Consider the following 18,583-nt stretch of genomic DNA (forward strand, 5'->3'; position numbering starts at 1 on the left):
TGAAATTCATTCCTTTTACCATACAGCTGTGGTTGGCAGTTTAAATCCAGGTTGAGCCTTTATGCTTCAGGCTAATTGAAGCATAAAACATGCAGAAACAAGATTTATTTGATCAGGTTAAATTTTTTATTTTTCTGTAATGTATCCATCCATTGTAGATACTGGCTTATCCTTGCTGGGTCACAGCAGAGCTGGATATACCCTGGACAGGTCTCCAGTCCAGGGTATATTTGTCTCCAGAGACAAATACAGACACACCCTTGTTCCTAAGGGCAGTTTAGAGAGACCAATTAACCTACCAGTCATGCTTTGGACTGTGGGAGGAAACTGGAGTACCCAGAAAGAACCCAGGCATGCACGAGGAGAACATGCATACTCCACACAGAAAGAGCTCTCGCTGGGATTTGAACCCAGGACCTTCTTGCAGCAAGGCAGCAGTGCTACCAACTGCTCCACTGTGCAACCGTAGGTCCAAATCATACATGCGTGTTCAAATCTAGAAAACATTCACCTAAATCCTTCAATAAGTGGTTCTGAAGGTTCTTGAATGTGTAAACTTGACATTATCCTCTGGTTGGCTATAGTGGTTGAGTGCAGCTTTGCATGAAAGGATCTGCTTGGTATCAATTACTGTATTGTCCAACACTGAAGAATGAAAAAGTCCAAGAAACACGGTCAGTATCTATGAAGGACAATTATAAATTATTTGGGAAAGTCTTTTTGAAATTGCTCAACTTCCCCACGAATAAACAGCTGTTTGGTTGAAACGTGTGAACAACTGGATGTTAAAGCAGGCTAACATTTAGCTACTAAGTTGGCCTTGCTCAGGCCTCCGTCTCTCAACCCCGTAGAAAACGTATGGACTATATTTAAAAGCAGGTGTCAGGAATTCGTAAGATGTTCAATTACCTCAACCTAGTCTGCCAAAAACAGCCGTCAGATTATTTTAGAAGCTTGTTCACGGCTATACAAAGTGTGTGGTTGAGGTGCAACTTGCTAAGGGACATTTAACCAAAACCAAGAGGGGTGTAAGTACAGGGATTGGACAATGAAAGTGAAACACCTGTCATTTTAGTGTGGGAGGTTTCATGGCTAAATTGGACCAGCCTGGTAGCCAGTCTTCATTGATTGCACATTGCACCAGTAAGAGCAGAGTGTGAAGGTTCAATTAGCAGGGTAAGAGCACAGTTTTGCTCAAAATATTGAAATGCACACAACATTATGGGTGACATACCAGAGTTCAAAAGAGGACAAATTGTTGGTGCAGGTCTTGCTGGTGCATCTGTGACCAAGACAGCAAGTCTTTGTGATGTATCAAGAGCCACGGTATCCAGGGTAATGTCAGCATACCACCAAGAAGGACGAACCACATCCAACAGGATTAACTGTGGACGCAAGAGGAAGCTGTCTGAAAGGGATGTTCGGGTGCTAACCCGGATTGTATCCAAAAAACATAAAACCACGGCTGCCCAAATCACGGGAGAATTAAATGTGCACCTCAACTCTCCTGTTTCCACCAGAACTGTCCGTCAGGAGCTCCACAGGGTCAATATACACGGCCGGGCTGCTATAGCCAAACCTTTGGTCACTCATGCCAATGCCAAACGTTGGTTTCAATGGTGCAAGGAGCGCAAATCTTGGGCTGTGGACAATGTGAAACATGTATTGTTCTCTGATGAATCCACCTTTACTGTTTTCCCCACATCCGGGAGAGTTACGTTGTGGAGAAGCCCCAAAGAAGCGTACCACCCAGACTGTTGCATGCCCAGAGTGAAGCATGGGGGTGGATCAGTGATGGTTTGGGCTGCCATATCATGGCATTCCCTTGGCCCAATACTTGTGCTAGATGGGCGCGTCACTGCCAAGGACTACCGAACCATTCTTGAAGACCATGTTCATCCAATGGTTCAAACATTGTATCCTGAAGGCGGTGCCGTGTATCAGGATGACAATGCACCAATACACACAGCAAGACTGGTGAAAGATTGGTTTGATGAACATGAAAGTGAAGTTGAACATCTCCCATGGCCTGCACAGTCACCAGATCTAAATATTATTGAGCCACTTTGGGGTGTTTTGGAGGAGCGAGTCAGGAAACGTTTTCCTGAAATATTTATCATTTTCCTTCGACTTTTTCTGTTTTCCTTTCTTTTGCATTTAGGGATTATTAAAATGTCCAGTCTGGAACCACTCTACTAAAAGCCCTGTGAATCCAGTCAGGCAGAGCAATGATGAAGACTTTCTCACAGAGAGCCCTGAGCTGAGGTCTCCTCCATGTGCCTGCTGTACCTGTGAGCTTCTCACCTCCTTCCTGACGCTCTGACGCAACAATCAGTGGAAACCCAGAAGAAAAGCTCTTTCCATGTCGTGTTGACATCAACAAGCAGAGTCAGCAGGGTTTGTATTTTTAGCACTTCCGCCTCCTCGGTGGAAGCTCTGCAGGCTGTAGCTCTTCTGCAGAGCTTCTGCTGCAAGCAGTCAAACCAACAGTAGGGGGTTTTAAATAAGAAATCGTGCTAATATTTACCACAGAACAGCTTTGTGTTTGCGGTTCTTCTGGAAACCAGAGGATCAAAAGCAACACAGTGAAAATTGTTTCTGTGGCTTCATAAATAATCAAATGTTTTTCTAGTTCATGTAATTTCTTCTAATGCCTGATGTTGTCAGACGGTTGACATCTGATGGAAAGGCTTTCAGGCTTGCCGTCGTGTGTTTTAACCTAATTGGTTAATTTAGGTTGGAAAGATCTTCAGCCATGTTTGAGCTCTTCTCATTGGAGAAAACATTCAGTGCATTTTCATGTTACAACCACAAGCTTTAATCTGTTAATTGGGATTTAATGTGATGGAGTTGAAGGTAAACTATGCACGTTTTTAAAGATTTTAACAAATAAAAATACAAAAATGGAGGCGTGCATTAGTAAGAACTTAGCCTGTCAGCCACCCAGTTAATAAACATGGTCCAGGTATAAATGCAGCTGTTTTGTTTCTGGGCTCAAAGGTCTGATGGAGAACAAACAGCATCAAGGAGAAAGTTGTAGAGACGTTTAAAGCAGGGTTAGGTTCTAGAACAATATCCCAGAGCTCTGTTCAATCCATCACCTGAACGTGGAAACAAGATGGACCACCTGCACATCTAGCAAGACATGGACGTCCACCTAAACTCTCAGGCCAGGGAAGGAGCATCTTTTATAGTCAAGCAGCCAGGAGCCCATTGTTGACTCTGGAAGAGCTCCTGAGATCTACAGCTCGGGTGGGAGGATCTGTCAATAGAACAACCACCAGTTAATGTGATTCACAAATCTGGCCTCTGTGGAAGAGTGGTGAGAAGAAAGCCATAAGACGTCCTCCCCACTTTGCTGCAAGACATTTAGGTGATGCAGCAGACATGTGGAAGAAGGTGCTCTGTCATACATGATACATGCCAAAACTGTATTGCCAAAAACTAACATTACACACCACCCTGAACATGTCATTTTCCTGGTGAGACATGGTGGTGGCAGCATCATGCTGTGGGGTTGCAGAATTGGTGGGTAGGTGGATGGAGCTAACTACAGGACAGTCCTGGAGGAACGAAGCCTGTTGGAGGCTGCAGAAGGGTTGAGACTGATGTGGAAGTTTACCTCCCAGCAGGACGACCCTAAAAATGGAGCCAGATCTGCAGTGGAAGGTTTTAGATCAAAACATGCTGAAGCTGTAACAGCATGGAAAGGTGGGTCTACAGGTCCTTCTCAAAATATTAGCATATTGTGATAAAGTTCATTATTTTCCATAATGTCATGATGGAAATTTAACATTCATATATTTTAGATTCATTGCACACTAACTGAAATATTTCAGGTCTTTTATTGTCTTAATACGGATGATTTTGGCATACAGCTCATGAAAACCCAAAAGTCCTCTCTCACAAAATTAGCATATCATTAAAAGGGTCTCTAAACGAGCTATGAACCTAATCATCTGAATCAACGAGTTAACTCTAAACACCTGCAAAAGATTCCTGAGGCCTTTAAAACTCCCAGCCTGGTTCATCACTCAAAACCCCAATCATGGGTAAGACTGCCGACCTGACTGCTGTCCAGAAGGCCACTATTGACACCCTCAAGCAAGAGGGTAAGACACAGAAAGACATTTCTGAACGAATAGGCTGTTCCCAGAGTGCTGTATCAAGGCACCTCAGTGGGAAGTCTGTGGGAAGGAAAAAGTGTGGCAGAAAACGCTGCACAACCAGAAGAGGTGACCGGACCCTGAGGAAGATTGTGGAGAAGGGCCGATTCCAGACCTTGGGGGACCTGCGGAAGCAGTGGACTGAGTCTGGAGTAGAAACATCCAGAGCCACCGTGCACAGGCGTGAGCAGGAAATGGGCTACAGGTGCCGCATTCCCCAGGTCAAGCCACTTTTGAACCAGAAACAGCGGCAGAAGCGCCTGACCTGGGCTACAGAGAAGCAGCACTGGACTGTTGCTCAGTGGTCCAAAGTACTTTTTTCGGATGAAAGCAAATTCTGCATGTCATTCGGAAATCAAGGTGCCAGAGTCTGGAGGAAGACTGGGGAGAAGGAAATGCCAGAAGTCCAGTGTCAAGTACCCACAGTCAGTGATGGTCTGGGGTGCCGTGTCAGCTGCTGGTGTTGGTCCACTGTGTTTTATCAAGGGCAGGGTCAATGCAGCTAGCTATCAGGAGATTTTGGAGCACTTCATGCTTCCATCTGCTGAAAAGCTTTATGGAGATGAAGATTTCATTTTTCAGTACGACCTGGCACCTGCTCACAGTGTCAAAACCACTGGTAAATGGTTTACTGACCATGGTATCACTGTGCTCAATTAGCCTGCCAACTCTCCTGACCTGAACCCCATAGAGAATCTGTGGGATATTGTGAAGAGAACGTTGAGAGACTCAAGACCCAACACTCTGGATGAGCTAAAGTCCGCTATCGAAGCATCCTGGGCCTCCATAAGACCTCAGCAGTGCCACAGGCTGATTGCCTCCATGCCACGCCGCATTGAAGCAGTCATTTCTGCCAAAGGATTCCCGACCAAGTATTGAGTGCATAACTGTACATGATTATTTGAAGGTTGACGTTTTTTGTATTAAAAACACTTTTCTTTTATTGGTCGGATGAAATATGCTAATTTTGTGAGATAGGAATTTTGGGTTTTCATGAGCTGTATGCCAAAATCATCCGTATTAAGACAATAAAAGACCTGAAATATTTCAGTTAGTGTGCAATGAATCTAAAATATATGAATGTTAAATTTTCATCATTACATTATGGAAAATAATGAACTTTATCACAATATGCTAATATTTTGAGAAGGACCTGTACAACGCGTTGACTCAGGGGAGCTGAAGACAAATGCACACCACACTTTTCAGATTTCTGTTTATTAAAAGGAAAATTGCATTCAAAACACTTATGCACCAGTTTGTGTTGGTCTGCCACTTAAACTCACAATAAAATACATCAAGGTTTGTGGTAGTAAGTTGCCAAATACTTAAATCAAGTAGGGATGTAATTACTTTTATAAAGCAAAGTTCCTGCTATCGTTTAATGTCTCAGGATTCATGCAGAAGTTTGTATTGTTGGATCAGATCTATATTCACAGGGCTTCAGAGGGTCGGCAGTGCATTTACTTCCTTTAGCTTAAATGGAGTTAGTTCTGTTAGAAATTTGCATTATAAATTAAAATGAAAGAAGGACCTGAGATCAAACAGAGGTTCCTGTGGTGGTTCCAAGCTGTTTTAAGGGAACTGTGAGAAGGCGGAGCCCACAGCACCACTCTTTTCATGCGGCGACCAAAAACAAACGCAAACAAGTTTTTAAGCTTCTAATAGTCAAATTGTGAAAACTAACCAAATAGGAAGCTATTGTGCACTGAGGATGTTTAAACTTTAAATCTGGTTTCTGCTGTAAAGCTTTGCTGAACTATGGAGCTCCGAGGTGGGCGGAGCTTTCTCCTGCCTTCTGGCAAAATTCAATTATTGCTAATTAAAAACGTTTTGCCTTTTAGAAAAAAAGGTTTCATTTCCACCCTTCTTCTTACCAGACGTCTTAGCACATTATTCCTAAATAAACAGCTTTTTATGAGTTTTTATGTTTTTTTTCCAGTGCTGGTCATGGAAACTGATAGAAACTAAAGAAGAAATGCTCCATATACTAAGTGTGCTTCAGTCTTTATGCTTTAGCATAAATCATTATTTTATCAAGTCATCTGAAATCTATATTTGTTCAGAAACTGCTGTTTGCTCATTCAGGACTGATGCGGAGCGATCTGCTGATATGGAGGGAAGTATAATGCAGAAACGTATGAAAATAATGAAGAATAAGGCTGAGTTCTGAGATCGACTTACCAACAACCAGAACTAATTAGTGGATGTTTACATTGAGTTTCAATCGCATTAGTTGTGCAGATTTATCCGTTTCCCATCCAGCTCTCAAACCTTTTTTTTTTTCCTGGGTGGAATGATTAGAAAACATGCAGTTTCAGCAGAAACCGATGAATTTGAACTTTGTCTAATCCTCATTCTGTGAAAATTATATATACAAGCTCAAATATATGCATACATCCCACAAATATCTGGCTAATTGTCCCTTAGCAAGCTGACCCTGAACTCCACGTTTCTGGCACCTCCAAAAAGCTTCTGGTATATCTGGATATTTCACCACTCTTCTTGGCAGCATTAATAAAGTTAATGTAAACTGGTTGGTTTTCAGGCACAGATCTCACTTTTAGGGATCAGAACCCCAAACTGGGTCTATTTTTGTAACCAACTAGCTGTGGATATGATGAGAAGCTATATTACTCAGTCCACTTGCTGTAAAGAAAAGCCACAGTAAATTCAAACCTGTGTACCCAGTTTGTGTTAAAATCTGTTTAAGTTGCATGTTGTCTAATCATGAAAAGCCCAGGTGGAAAGAATGTAAAACTTCTGACCCGTGTTGTATTTCCTGCTCTGTTTGTATTCATAAACAGTAGCCTGACCTCTGACCCAATGCACCAATGAGACCTCAGCTGCTCATATTGCTGCAGCTGATTCTAGGTGTTTGCTTTTATTGCATACTGCTGTTCACAGACTCAGAGATTCTCCAGAAACAAACATCTGCAGGATTGGATCTGTTAGATGCTGCTGTGCACGCTCTATGTACAGTCCTATGTACAGAACCTCTTGTAATTCCTTCATTTATTGTATCTACAGAAGTGAGTCTGTTTTTAGCAGTTTTCACCAAATACCTTTAAGTTTGAATCATCTGTGCTCTGAGCATCATCGTTCAATTCTGGGAATTTGGTTTTAAGCCTTCTGAGTAAAAGTTTTTAATACCTTCTAGACGTTTATGTTGATGCATACATTTGTTTTATCTCTCTGGCCACGGTTTCCTTTTCTCTATATGTGGGTCTTTCTGTGGTGAAAAGGGGGCGGCGTTACCAGAATGTGACGGCGCCGCACAGGCGGGCGGGGCTTGGCTGCCAGCAAGAAGCCAATAGGAGGCCGGGGTGTTGCTGCCGAGCACAGCTGATCGATGAGTCAAAGCGGCCAGCAGCCGAAAAGGTCTCACTTGTTGCTGAGCAGGAGCAGAGAGCGTCAGCTGACCGCGGAGATCCGATCTCATCCCCATTCAGAAGCTGAAACCAAACCGGGAGTCGATCTGCTGCCCCGCCGCCTCCTGCCGCCTCCTGCCGCCTGAGACTCACCGCGCTGCCGCCTGAGACTCACCGCGCTGCCGCCCCACAGGTGAGGCGTCTTAATCCGCCCTAATTTTCAGAGGATGCTGCTGGGATTTAACTTTTTATCTTCGCCGTTAGAGAGCATGTTGAGACATGAAACACCCTCCTCACATCACTGTGGAGGGATTTGTGTTTATTTTGCTGGTATTTATAGAAAACGGCTAAAACCAACAGAGCTGAACGCTGCTGCTCTCCTGCTGAGGACCAATTGAGGATTTCTCTGTTTATTATTTACTGTAATCTGTCAACTGGGTCCCAACGAAGCCTTAAAACCAGTTTCACTTTTTCCATGTTTACAGTTATCCTTGGAGAAACTGGTTAAGGGGTCGATTCAAGGCGAGTCTGAGCTGGTTTTATTTTAGACTGGGTGTAGATGAGCGTGATGAGGTCGTTCTTCCAGCTGATGCTCCTGGAGATCTGTTGATCAGAAGCGATTTAAAGTCCTCCTTATTGCAGGGCGGAGGCTGCTGAAGGGAAGGCAGCAAATTAAGACTCCTGGATTGAAGTGAAGGTAGGCTTAGATGAGATAATGGACCTGTGCAGGGCCGGGTCTAGTAGGATGTGGGCCACTGGGCTGGAGTGGGTTTTGGTGAACTACCAACATGCCAATTATTATGAATTGAAAGATAGGACCACATTTTTAGGCTTTGGGTTTGCCCATTCAGCAGACTGGGCTTATTTGGACTGTTTTTGCCTTTTTTTATATACTAATTCTGTAATTATTTTTGCCCTTTTTATATATAATATGAAAAATCAGCCCAATTTTGTCTATATGATGTAATTATTAGTTTGTATGGAAAAACTAGTCTTACTCTGACAAGGCCTTCACACGCAAAGTTTCAGTATAATGATCAATCTATTGTAATTTACAGAAATGAAAAAAGTTGTATTGTTTGGGCACCAAAGCTGGGTTTAACCCTGGGGCTCATCCTCCTAAATCCAGCCCTGCACAAAAATGCTCTACAAGCTAGAAGTCTGATATGAACCCTCAGAATGCTTAAAATAAAACGGGTCAGATGGAAGTTAGTATCGGTATAAAGTTCAGATTAAAAACAGCAGAAGACTTTATAGGAGATATAAACTCTGTTAGAGACACGGCAGCATTATGTTTTTAATATTTTCTGGTGACCCCTCCATGACCAAGTGGCTAAATAATTTAGTTCAGAAAGCAATTGTTTGTAGGTGTTAAAAATCAACTTGTAAGAGTTTACCAGGTAGAGGTTTCTACATAAAATAAATCAGTTTTAAGTGGCATTTAAAGCAAAAGCTGCTTGTGTTTTGATGTCATTCTATTGTAACCACTCTAAAATGATCTGTCAACGAGCAGAAATCAGCTGAAAAGCCCCAGCTCATAATGCAGTGTCAGCATTGCTTCTGTGCACTGTCTGCATGAATTCACAAGCCCTCTTGGTTTTTTTTGTTCCGAACCCTGCTAAATAGTTTCTCTCACAGCTCGCTGCACCTATGAGAGCAAAAACAAAGCGTCCTGCATCCATGTGAGCTGAACGTGGAGCAGTGGGGTTGTATATTATGTCTCCATGGAGAGTTTTTACCTGTGGCGTCTCCTAGGAACACGGTGGGAGACTGTAGAAAGTATTGTTTTCTGCAGCAAAGGTTTAAGTCGAACTAAACTCTCACAGGGGAAACACTGTTGATAAGTGAAGAAAAATTATTCAGGCATGTCTCCATGACAATTTAGCTCCGCCAGGGCAAAGTTCAGACCTTCTCTGCAGCTACCTATCAAACCTGATTGTTAGATGTGGGAGATGTGTGAGCTTGATTCTGGTGTCCACAGCTCCATCCTGCAGCATCTTCCTCCTCAGGGTTTTCTCGCACCACCTCTTCTTATCTGCAGTACCATCTCTCCAGCTACCTTCTTCTGCCTGTGTTTGTGTCAAACTGTTGTGGCTGGAAATAAAATGCATCACTTCTTGTGTCCTGGAAAGTTTTTCCATGAAAAGACCATCAAGGCAGCAAATGATGCTGCTCATTCAGCCTGACATCATGTGTACATTTTTCCATAAACTGATGCGGGCCTCCGGTAAATGTTTGAGCTGAAGTGGCCTGAACCATGAAGGGGAAATGAGAGTGCAAACCCTGCAGGAGGAAATATTATCCTTGTGAAAGTGCCAAAGTCATCTGCAGGTTTTTCCATGTTTATGTGAAGATCAGACAGTTTGGTTTCAAAGACCTTTAATGCATTCTTTCACCACCTGCTTTTTGAGAACTGACAGCAGATTCTCAGTGGGGTTCAGATCTGAGGAGTTTCCTGACCACAGGTCCAAAACTTCAGTTTTCTGATCTGTGAGCCACTTCGTTATAACATTAGCCTTGTGACATGGTGCTCCATCATCAGTAGATTGTTCCCGGTTTGATTGAAAATGTTGCTGTTGGAGGATGCCCACTCCCTTGGATGAGACATCTGAACCCTCCTCCTCTGCAGGTGAACCTCTCACCTTGAAGCTCTTGGTGCTATAGAAAGCTGACCCTTCAACTGCAATCTTCTCAGCAGCATTTTTTCCAAGTGATGATAGCTGAAGGCTTTTCCTTGGAGGTAACATTGCCAACACAAGAAGAGATTGATTTCAGTGAGGTCTTTTGCAGCAATTTGTCCATTAATTTATAGAAAAGATTAAAATAAATCTTATTGCTCTGTACAATGACCTGAAAACAAAGTGAAGTGTCATAGCTGAGACTGAAGCTGCAAAACTTGCATAAAGAAACGCAGTTGTGCTCCTGCACATGACTGTATTGCTGATGTCTGCAGGAAATCTCACATTTATGGCGCTAGAGATGATTTTATTTTTTTATACTCTAAATTTGGGAGAAGGCAAATTGATAATTAATCTATACCTGTAGGTAAAACTGATCTGATGCTAATTTTCACTTTCAATGCAGTTGATTAAGTTTAAAGGTTTGTAAAAGGTAGGCCATTTTTAATGTTTGATCTGTCACTTTAATTCTGCTGCCTGCCTGGTTCTGACTCGTCCATCATTGCACCAGATGGCCTAATATCACAGAGGTCTGTGCTGACTAAGATGCAGAGCGCCCACGCAGGTCGCGGTCTCACCAGATGGAGGTGTGAGTGTATTCGTGTTGAACCTCTGATGTTGGTGGCGCCGGGCCCTCCCCTGCTGCTCTCGGGATGACTGGCATCTCTGTTGACATGAAAGCTCACAACACACATCGAAGGCAGCGAAAACACTCCCCCACACCCACATTTTCACACTCTGTGGCATTTAGTTTGATGCTGGCAAAAATCCGGCACTTCACAGGAAGTGTTTGTCTGGGACTAAGGTGTGCTGCAAGTCATTGGGAGAGAGGGCTTCTAAGGTGATCGGTTTCTACCCGTGTTTTTGTAGATGCTGCTCCGACAGGTGTCGGTCAATATGGGCTGTGTTGAAACTGTAAACAGTCTCAGGTGAAGGGTTTCACTTTGAATTGGTCGAAAGGTTGAAGCAAGGCTGCGATTCATGGTGCCCGTGTGTGAACAGAAGACATCAAGGTGCAGCAAGATGATTCATTTTAAAGGCCATTGAGAAGTTGTTCTCAGTTTAACTTCAGCAAAAGCATCATGTAGCTAGTCAGGTGAAGTTTGCATGTATTTTTCTGCACTACAGGGGAGAATCTGTCAGGCCTACGTTTCTCAGTGCAACTGAGTGTACAAATGTCAAACATGCCACAAAAAATGGAAAAAAATGTTTATCTGAAAGCACTTCCTTGCAAAAATGAATGCTTTCCAAGTGCTTTATTTTTGGCATTCTTTCAGATTTCTGCTATGTTTACATCAAACCAGGTGATTCTCATCTTCAATCTTTCCACTTCCTGTCATGTTTTTTTTTTAACTCCTATTTGCACTGTAGAGAAAAATGTCTAAATGCGAGACTCAAAAGGAAATGATTTGCCATGAGCTTTTGCAGTAATCCATCATATAGTGATTATAGGGATTTTTAGGGAAGGAGTGAGACAGCCTCACCTTCTTTGGAGCTCCACAGTTCTTCTTCACACTAAAAAAAACCCAGTTCAGACTCTAAACGGGTCATGGAAAGTTGGACTTTACTTTATGAATTGACATTTTGATACATTTTTTATGGTGTTTACACAATGACGGTCCAAGTTTTATCAACGAGAGACTTTTACCATAAAATGTTCTGTTTAGTGTGTTTTCCTGTTATCTCAGCCCAGAGCATAAAGAGGATCAACACTGCCACCCATTAACCTCCATTATGCTTTAGCCTGAAGTGAATGCTCTCTTTAACCTGCCATGTCCCTCAGAAAATGCACCATGAACACACAGAAGTGTACATGTAGGACCAGCAGAACCTTCTGCTTGTCATGGTTAAAGAACGTAATGATGGGGCTTCTTGTTTTAGCTCAGTGACGGTTTGAAGCTACGGCTCTTGTTTGCCTGTGTGTTAGCGGCGCTTTAGGCCCCCTGCTCCCCACGCAGGGAGGGGATCACCACGGCAACCAGTGACTCATCATTTCAAGGCTCAGGTTCCTAAATTACTCAGAAGCTTCTTCTTCATTGTATTAATCAGAGAAAGTGTGTGTGTTTAGGACCCTTTCTGGTATATTTACCAACCTTCTGAAGACTAATGGGCCTTATGGGGACCAAAGCCCGGTGCTAATGCAGCAGACCGTCCTTTTTTAGGATGAGGGATGCTTTAGATTTAGAGAAAAATGAGTATAAATACAAACATGTGTATTTTTTTTTCCTTTGGTATTCTGTAAAATCTAGTTTTATTCTTACAAACTCCTGTTTTTTTTTGTTGTTGTTGTTTTATAAACCGCTGTTCTAAGTTTAAGCACAGCAGCTTCATCATTGATACCAGAAACAATATAATGTCTTTAGTCATTATTAGAAGTTTTTTTTTTTTTTATAGTAAAGTGTTAAATCTCTTTATCCACACCTATGATGTAATTTCGTTTTGTGGTGTTCAAAAGAAAAACCCAATAATAAAATAATACCTCTGTGTGTTTAGTGTTTGTGATATTAATTTTTCTCTTCCTTTTGACTCTTGATCTCTGTCGGGTCCTCAGGAAGTCTGGTTTCATGTCTACTTCAGTCCCGTATCCATGGCCGAGGGGACACATCTGTCTCGTCTGTGGACTCCTCCTCCTGGTCTCCTCCCCGCTCCTCACTGCAGGTACTTTCTCCACAGCTGGTGTTGCTCTTTTGTTCCTCTATATTTTATCTGTATTTCTCTGTTCAACTGTGTTCCTATTAAAGTGCGACAAAAGCTGGAAATGTGCCTCATATATGATGTTAAAGTATAACCTTTGACCTCTTCTGTTGCTCACCACTCTACAAATAAAGGTCTGCAGTTGATTTACAACATTTATTCTTTCAGTTTTTCTTTTAACCCCCTGAAATAAAAAAATGAATGTACGTAAATGGAGAAAAAAGTGATGTTGACACATTTCATTCAAGTCACCAACAGGCTTAAACGTGATTTTCAAAAACCACTTTCTGAAGGTGACTGATTGTGAAAAGCTAAACTTTAGCTGGAGTTTCTTATGTTGTTCTTTTGCTAATGATGTTCGCACTTCGGAGGTTTGAAACTCAACATCTGGTTTCTTCTCGTCTTATTGCAAGCTTCTTCTCCTGAACAGGTCACAACCTTCAGGTTTTTGTTTTGTATCAACGGCAAAATAGGTTGTCGTCACTGGGTTTTTGGAGCTCAGAAGCATGAAGATGTGACGGAAACTGTCATTCTGGAAACATTTGGGTGAAAGATGTTGAAACTTGCAATGTTGCCATGACTTCTGTAGCAGAGCTTCCTGGCTATGGGGCAATGTACGTGTTTGGGTGGCGGCCACAAGTCTCAGCCCTCGCTTGCTTGTGTCAGCTTTTGTTTGCTATAACATTGCCCTCTGACCCTGATCTCATCTTGATGTAAATAGTACAAAACCTCCAGCAGGAAACGGACACTAGGAAATCTTTTCTAAGTTATAAAGGCTTGAATATTGATCTATTTATACACAGATTTAGGACCAATCAGAGGTTGTCTAACAAAGAGACTGTTCAAACAAGACAAACTCAGCTGACCTGTCTTCAGGAGAGATCTGGTCTAGATTGTTTGTTTTCAAAGAAAAATATGAATATGGATTAAAGTTGAGGAAGATGACTGTTTAAATCGGAGAATAAAAAAAACAGTATGGTTAAAGTTTTGAAAACTCGCTCATATGTCTGTTTTTGATCTCTGCAGGCAAACTGAACTGTTCTCACCCCCTGGTCCCAGAACATGGAGGTTTTCGCTGTGAACCGTCTCCGTGCCGCGGTTTTCCTCATAGGAGCTCCATCCGGATCTTCTGCGAGACCGGATACCACATGAGCAACAGGAAGTCCATCTCCAGGTGTCACCGGGGGAAGTGGGTCCCACCCATACCCTCCTGCATCCCCATGAAAGGTACGATTTATACACCAAAGACAAGAGGTAATCATGATATAGCATTGATTATGTCCAGTTTAAATCCATTTGGATGTGAGTTGAGTCCAAAACAAATGCCACAAATGTTCTTTTATTGGCCCTCTTGGTTGTTATATTTAGTTTAGTGATTGACCCTTTTTGAAATTTTGTTTTTTTTAAGTTTTAAATCTAACATAATCAAGATAAATTAGAAAAAACTATTTAACAACAAAAAACAAACCTGATGTGACCATATGATGCCCAGGTGGAGAACAAAACTCCATCATTAAAATGGGGAGGGATGGATAACTTCTCATTAATATCAACAGTTCATTATAACATTTGCAAATAGTTAAAAATATGATTCATAAACTATAAAACCCATGCAGTTAATTAAGATCAGTGACCCAATCACTCAGCCCTGTGGTACCCCTTTAGGTAGATTTGGGTTTCTTGATGACCTATCTGTAATATAACTCTGCCTGTAAAATATAACATGCACTCTGCTGAAGATTGAAATGTCAGAGTAGGTGACTGTGGTTTAGAGATTGAAAAGCTGCTGATGCTTCCAACAAGTTAGAAACCAAAGACTGAGCTGCAGCTTCCAGCGAGAACATCCTGATCTGAGGTGATATCCGCAGTTTTTGTTTTATGAAGGTCAGAGATTATAAAAAACACAAATCTGTGATATTTAGACTTTTTCATAATTCCTGTTCATAATTTTAATGAACAGCAAGGTTTCTTTTAAACAAACTCAAAAGAGGAAGAAAATGGGTCATGCTGACAAATCCTTCTAAACCAGGTCCAAATTATATGGAGAACTAGACAAAAACTCTGTCAATATTTGCTGTAAATATTGCACCAGGTCAGCAGAGGAACTTTCACAAGTTTCAGATTCAGCACGTTTTCAGAAAATATGCCAGTTGTGCAGTTCGGGTGTTTGCTGGAGTCCTTGTGCAATATCTGAGTTTAGATGTTGTCAGTTTAACATGCTCTTCAGAAATGGTAAGCAGATGTTTTTGGGCAACTCGGTCACATTAACTGACATTTCCCAGCAGCGATGACCCGACGCAGCATTTCTCAGTTAGTACCTCAGTTTATGATCTACTGACTCATGGTCGTTTTTGACCCAGACTGTTTAAAGAATGATTAGTCATTTTCTGATGTTCATAGTTATTTCCAAAACTTGCTTTGCAAAATTGTTTTTGTTTGAACAACTTCACTTCCTTATTTGCATTCTGTCCTTTCTGACTGCAAATGTTTTTTTTTAATCTGTAAAATCAATAAGAATAATTTCTGTATTTTAATGGTGGTGCCATCCCTCCAGTTCAGCCGGAATACTAAAAATCATGCAACCTTCCACAGTCTGAAAAGTGAGATATGCTCCTTTCAGCATCACACAGCAACTTTATCACCACAATCTCTTGACCTATTTACCAGATCTGCTCAGACACTTCTTGATTCTCTGCAAAGGAACTAGAAGCTTCAGCCTCCTCAAACTAGTTCCGACTTCCTCTGTCGCCATTCAGTCGAACGCACTGCAACAGGAAGTCGGAACGCATAAAGAGGAAGCGGGCAAAGCCACTACAAAATAACCGAGAAATATTTCCTTTTAGTTGACTCTGTCAGCCTGCTGAAAACCTACAGAGTAAGAATCTTGAATTAAAAAACTAGATTTTGTAGCTGCTAAAATCTGTTTAACACCCTGAGCTGTTTCCACAGACATATACGTTTAGGTTTAATTCATTACTTTTTCCTTTTTTCCCAAAAAACAAAGCTCTGCAGTGGCTCCATTTATTGATATCAATAATTTACAGATATCAAAGCGGTGTCACCAAAAATAAAACACTAAAGCATGATTTGGAAATGATATTTGACTGTAGATACAAACACATAACTTTTAGACTGCTTAGTCTTGTTATAATCTGAGAAATGAGTAGATTACTTCAGTTTTAACATCAAGGAACAAGGTCCAAGCACTCAGCCTTGTGGCACCCCTTTAAGCAGATGATGTCCTTTCCATTTCTCCTGTAAAGCCAGCATTACAAACAAGGAAGAAACACCACTATATAGCAACTACATATAAAGACGTGCATTGATCCTTCAAAAACCTAGACTCTGCATTTTATATCATTTGCTTTAGTTTAAATGTTTTGCTAGTTGATGCCATTTCCAATGATGTTAAATTGAGTTTTATTCACATTCAGAATAACGCAGAATCAAACCCTTTGGAGAGCGTCTCCTCCTGCTACCTTTTATTTTCAGACACACTGAGTTAACAATGTGATATTTCCACCTTTTTTTTTTTTTGACTTTTCAAACCAAAATATTCAACCTTTCAGATGGGATTTGGAAGAGTTTATACCAACTGTGAGTGTTTTCTGTATTTCCTGAACGTGTTGGACCTCTGCCCCCCTCCACAGACAGTCCTAACATGAAGTCTGATGGTGGCGTGAACGACATGCCCAGCATGGCCACCACCGCAGTGGGCGTGTCCATCTTTTTGCTCACCACCACTGCCTGCCTAATCATCAAGTCCCGCCTCTACCCCTGCCGATCACACGGGTAAGGAGAAGCTCTGAAATGTTTTTGTTGTCGGATCTGAGGTTCCTTAACTTTTCAGCTTCTAAGCAATAAATTTGCTGGGAAAGCTAGTTGCCCTGGTATTAGACAATTACCTCGATTATTGTCTGCGAGTTTTCTTAGGAGGGTTTCTTAAGGGATTGATGCAAAGTTGATGCAATCAGCTGGATTTCCTTATTAACGTTTTACCAATTTGCATTAAATGATTGCCAAAACTTTAAAATTCTGACTGGATTGGATCTGAATCCGGCTTTCTTGGCCATCTTTACTTGTCCAGTAAAGTGCCTTGAGATAAGATGAAATTTACTGGAAACTGTTGCTATAAAAAAATACAATCGATTTATGTAACTAGACATCAGTTTTTGTAGACTGACGCCTCTGAATCAGGTTTGTTTTCAGAACTTTTTTAATGATTTAATTGTCAATCTGAGGAGCCCATTTTAACCTTAATAAACTCCCTCTCTGTCTCCCAGCAGCCGTCGTTCTTCGGACCAGCTGGACCTGATGGTGGACGGACTTCCTGTCTCTCTTCCCTCCTACGAAGAGGCGGTGTACGGCAGCTGGGGCCAGCGCATTCCTCCCTGCTCCGCTCCCGGACCGACACAGCTCCTTCTGGCTCAGGATGATCCGAGCTACTGCCCGTCGCCTCTGAGCAACCAGCCGGACAGCAGCCACCAGCCCCTCCTGTCCATCCAGAGCCCTGAGAACCCCCCTCCGCCCTACGAAGAGGTCCAATCATCACATCCTAGAGACAGAATGAGCGACGGGAACATCCGGCATCTCTCGGATGATAAAGACACTTGATTGTCTAGCTGTGGGGTTCACGAGGAACTCCTGTGAAGATGTGATTGTGACAGCTAATAATCTTCAGCGTTTCATCTGATGAAGATGATTGGGGGACAGCAGACACTGACGGCTGACTCCTGTACTGCCTGCACTTTTCCTGGTTGGCTGCAGCTCCGCAGCATCGAGACCGATCTGATTTTAGACGAAGCTAACGAGCTCTAATCGGCCAGCTCTCGACAGCCTGGCTAAGGAGGACTGAAGTGTTTTTATAAATGAAATGTTGACTGTATTGTGTGTGTGTGTGTGTTATGGATGTATGTGACACAGAGTGGATGTTATTTTGTTGTCTCCTGGTAACAAATTTCTGGCCGGTCTCTAAGCTGTTGAACATTAATTTATGTAGATGTTTTGAGGTCTTGGCGTGTTTTCAGTGCTGTGCTGGAGACGTTGTTTATCCTTCCCGTCAGTGACGGGGCTCGTCGAGGCTTCGTTCGTGAAGCCCGCTGTGTGCATTTACAAAAACGTGCCTGTTTCCATGGCGATTGACTTTACACCATTCGGGTCTGAGACTTTTGCACAGCACTCGTCTTCAGGTTCAATCAGACTGTGGTGCAGATTTTAAGCCAGCACAGTGCAGTTTGATTGTAATAATTTAAGCAGAATATTAATTATATGTACAGATATTATTATTATTATGTATAGAGATCAAATCAAATGGGTTTCTGTTCTTTAATGTGGAGTGGATTTTTTTTTTTTATGACATTTAAACTTATTGTGTCAAGATTGAATTTAATTGAAATCAGTCAAAACTAACGATGTTTTTGATTTGTTTTTGTTTCTGGGAAAAAAAAAAAAGTTTGACCTGAAACCTTCAGACCTGTAAACTTGATCGTCCTCGCCTCGAATGCAGGACTACTTTTATGTTTTATTTCTGCAGCGATGCCTTCACAGACCTTGAATGTAATTAATGTTTAATTTTTTTGGAAGCTGGATTGTAATACTTGCATATGATGATTTGTACATTGTATTATTGCACAGAATTCTAATATAAATAAATGTTTGAAGTGTTTTATCTGTT

At 41.9% G+C, this 18,583-nt stretch overlaps 1 protein-coding gene across 4 annotated transcripts; it reads left to right on the top strand.

Moving 5' to 3' along the window:
- The first annotated feature begins 6,805 nt into the window (after window positions 1-6,805).
- zgc:152863 (uncharacterized protein LOC562658 homolog) lies at window positions 6,806-18,583 on the top strand. 4 transcript variants are annotated; one of them, XM_047392310.1, is made up of 6 exons: window positions 7,215-7,730; window positions 8,180-8,234; window positions 12,767-12,873; window positions 13,936-14,136; window positions 16,560-16,701; window positions 17,193-18,583. In XM_047392310.1, the coding sequence occupies exons 3-6, from the start codon at window positions 12,780-12,782 to the stop codon at window positions 17,521-17,523; spliced, it is 768 nt and encodes a 255-aa protein (XP_047248266.1). In that variant the 5' UTR covers window positions 7,215-7,730; window positions 8,180-8,234; window positions 12,767-12,779; the 3' UTR covers window positions 17,524-18,583. The 4 variants fall into 4 exon arrangements, with proteins under 4 accessions (XP_047248268.1, XP_047248266.1, XP_047248267.1 ...); XM_047392312.1 differs by lacking the exon at window positions 8,180-8,234 and having other exon boundaries at window positions 6,806-7,730; window positions 17,196-18,583; XM_047392311.1 differs by lacking the exon at window positions 8,180-8,234 and having other exon boundaries at window positions 7,215-7,702; window positions 12,761-12,873.

Source organism: Girardinichthys multiradiatus, chromosome 18, assembly GCF_021462225.1.
Source record: "Girardinichthys multiradiatus isolate DD_20200921_A chromosome 18, DD_fGirMul_XY1, whole genome shotgun sequence".
NCBI lineage: Eukaryota > Metazoa > Chordata > Actinopteri > Cyprinodontiformes > Goodeidae > Girardinichthys > Girardinichthys multiradiatus.

What these genes read in the sequence shown, in the direction of transcription:
- zgc:152863 (XM_047392310.1), top strand. Translation starts at nt 12,780, where the DNA reads ATGTCTACTTCAGTCCCGTATCCATGGCCGAGGGGACACATCTGTCTC. An exon ending in CTCCCCGCTCCTCACTGCAG is followed by an intron (nt 12,874 to 13,935) that starts GTACTTTCTCCA and finishes TGATCTCTGCAG; the next exon opens with GCAAACTGAACTGTTCTCAC. An exon ending in TACCCCTGCCGATCACACGG is followed by an intron (nt 16,702 to 17,192) that starts GTAAGGAGAAGC and finishes TCTGTCTCCCAG; the next exon opens with CAGCCGTCGTTCTTCGGACC.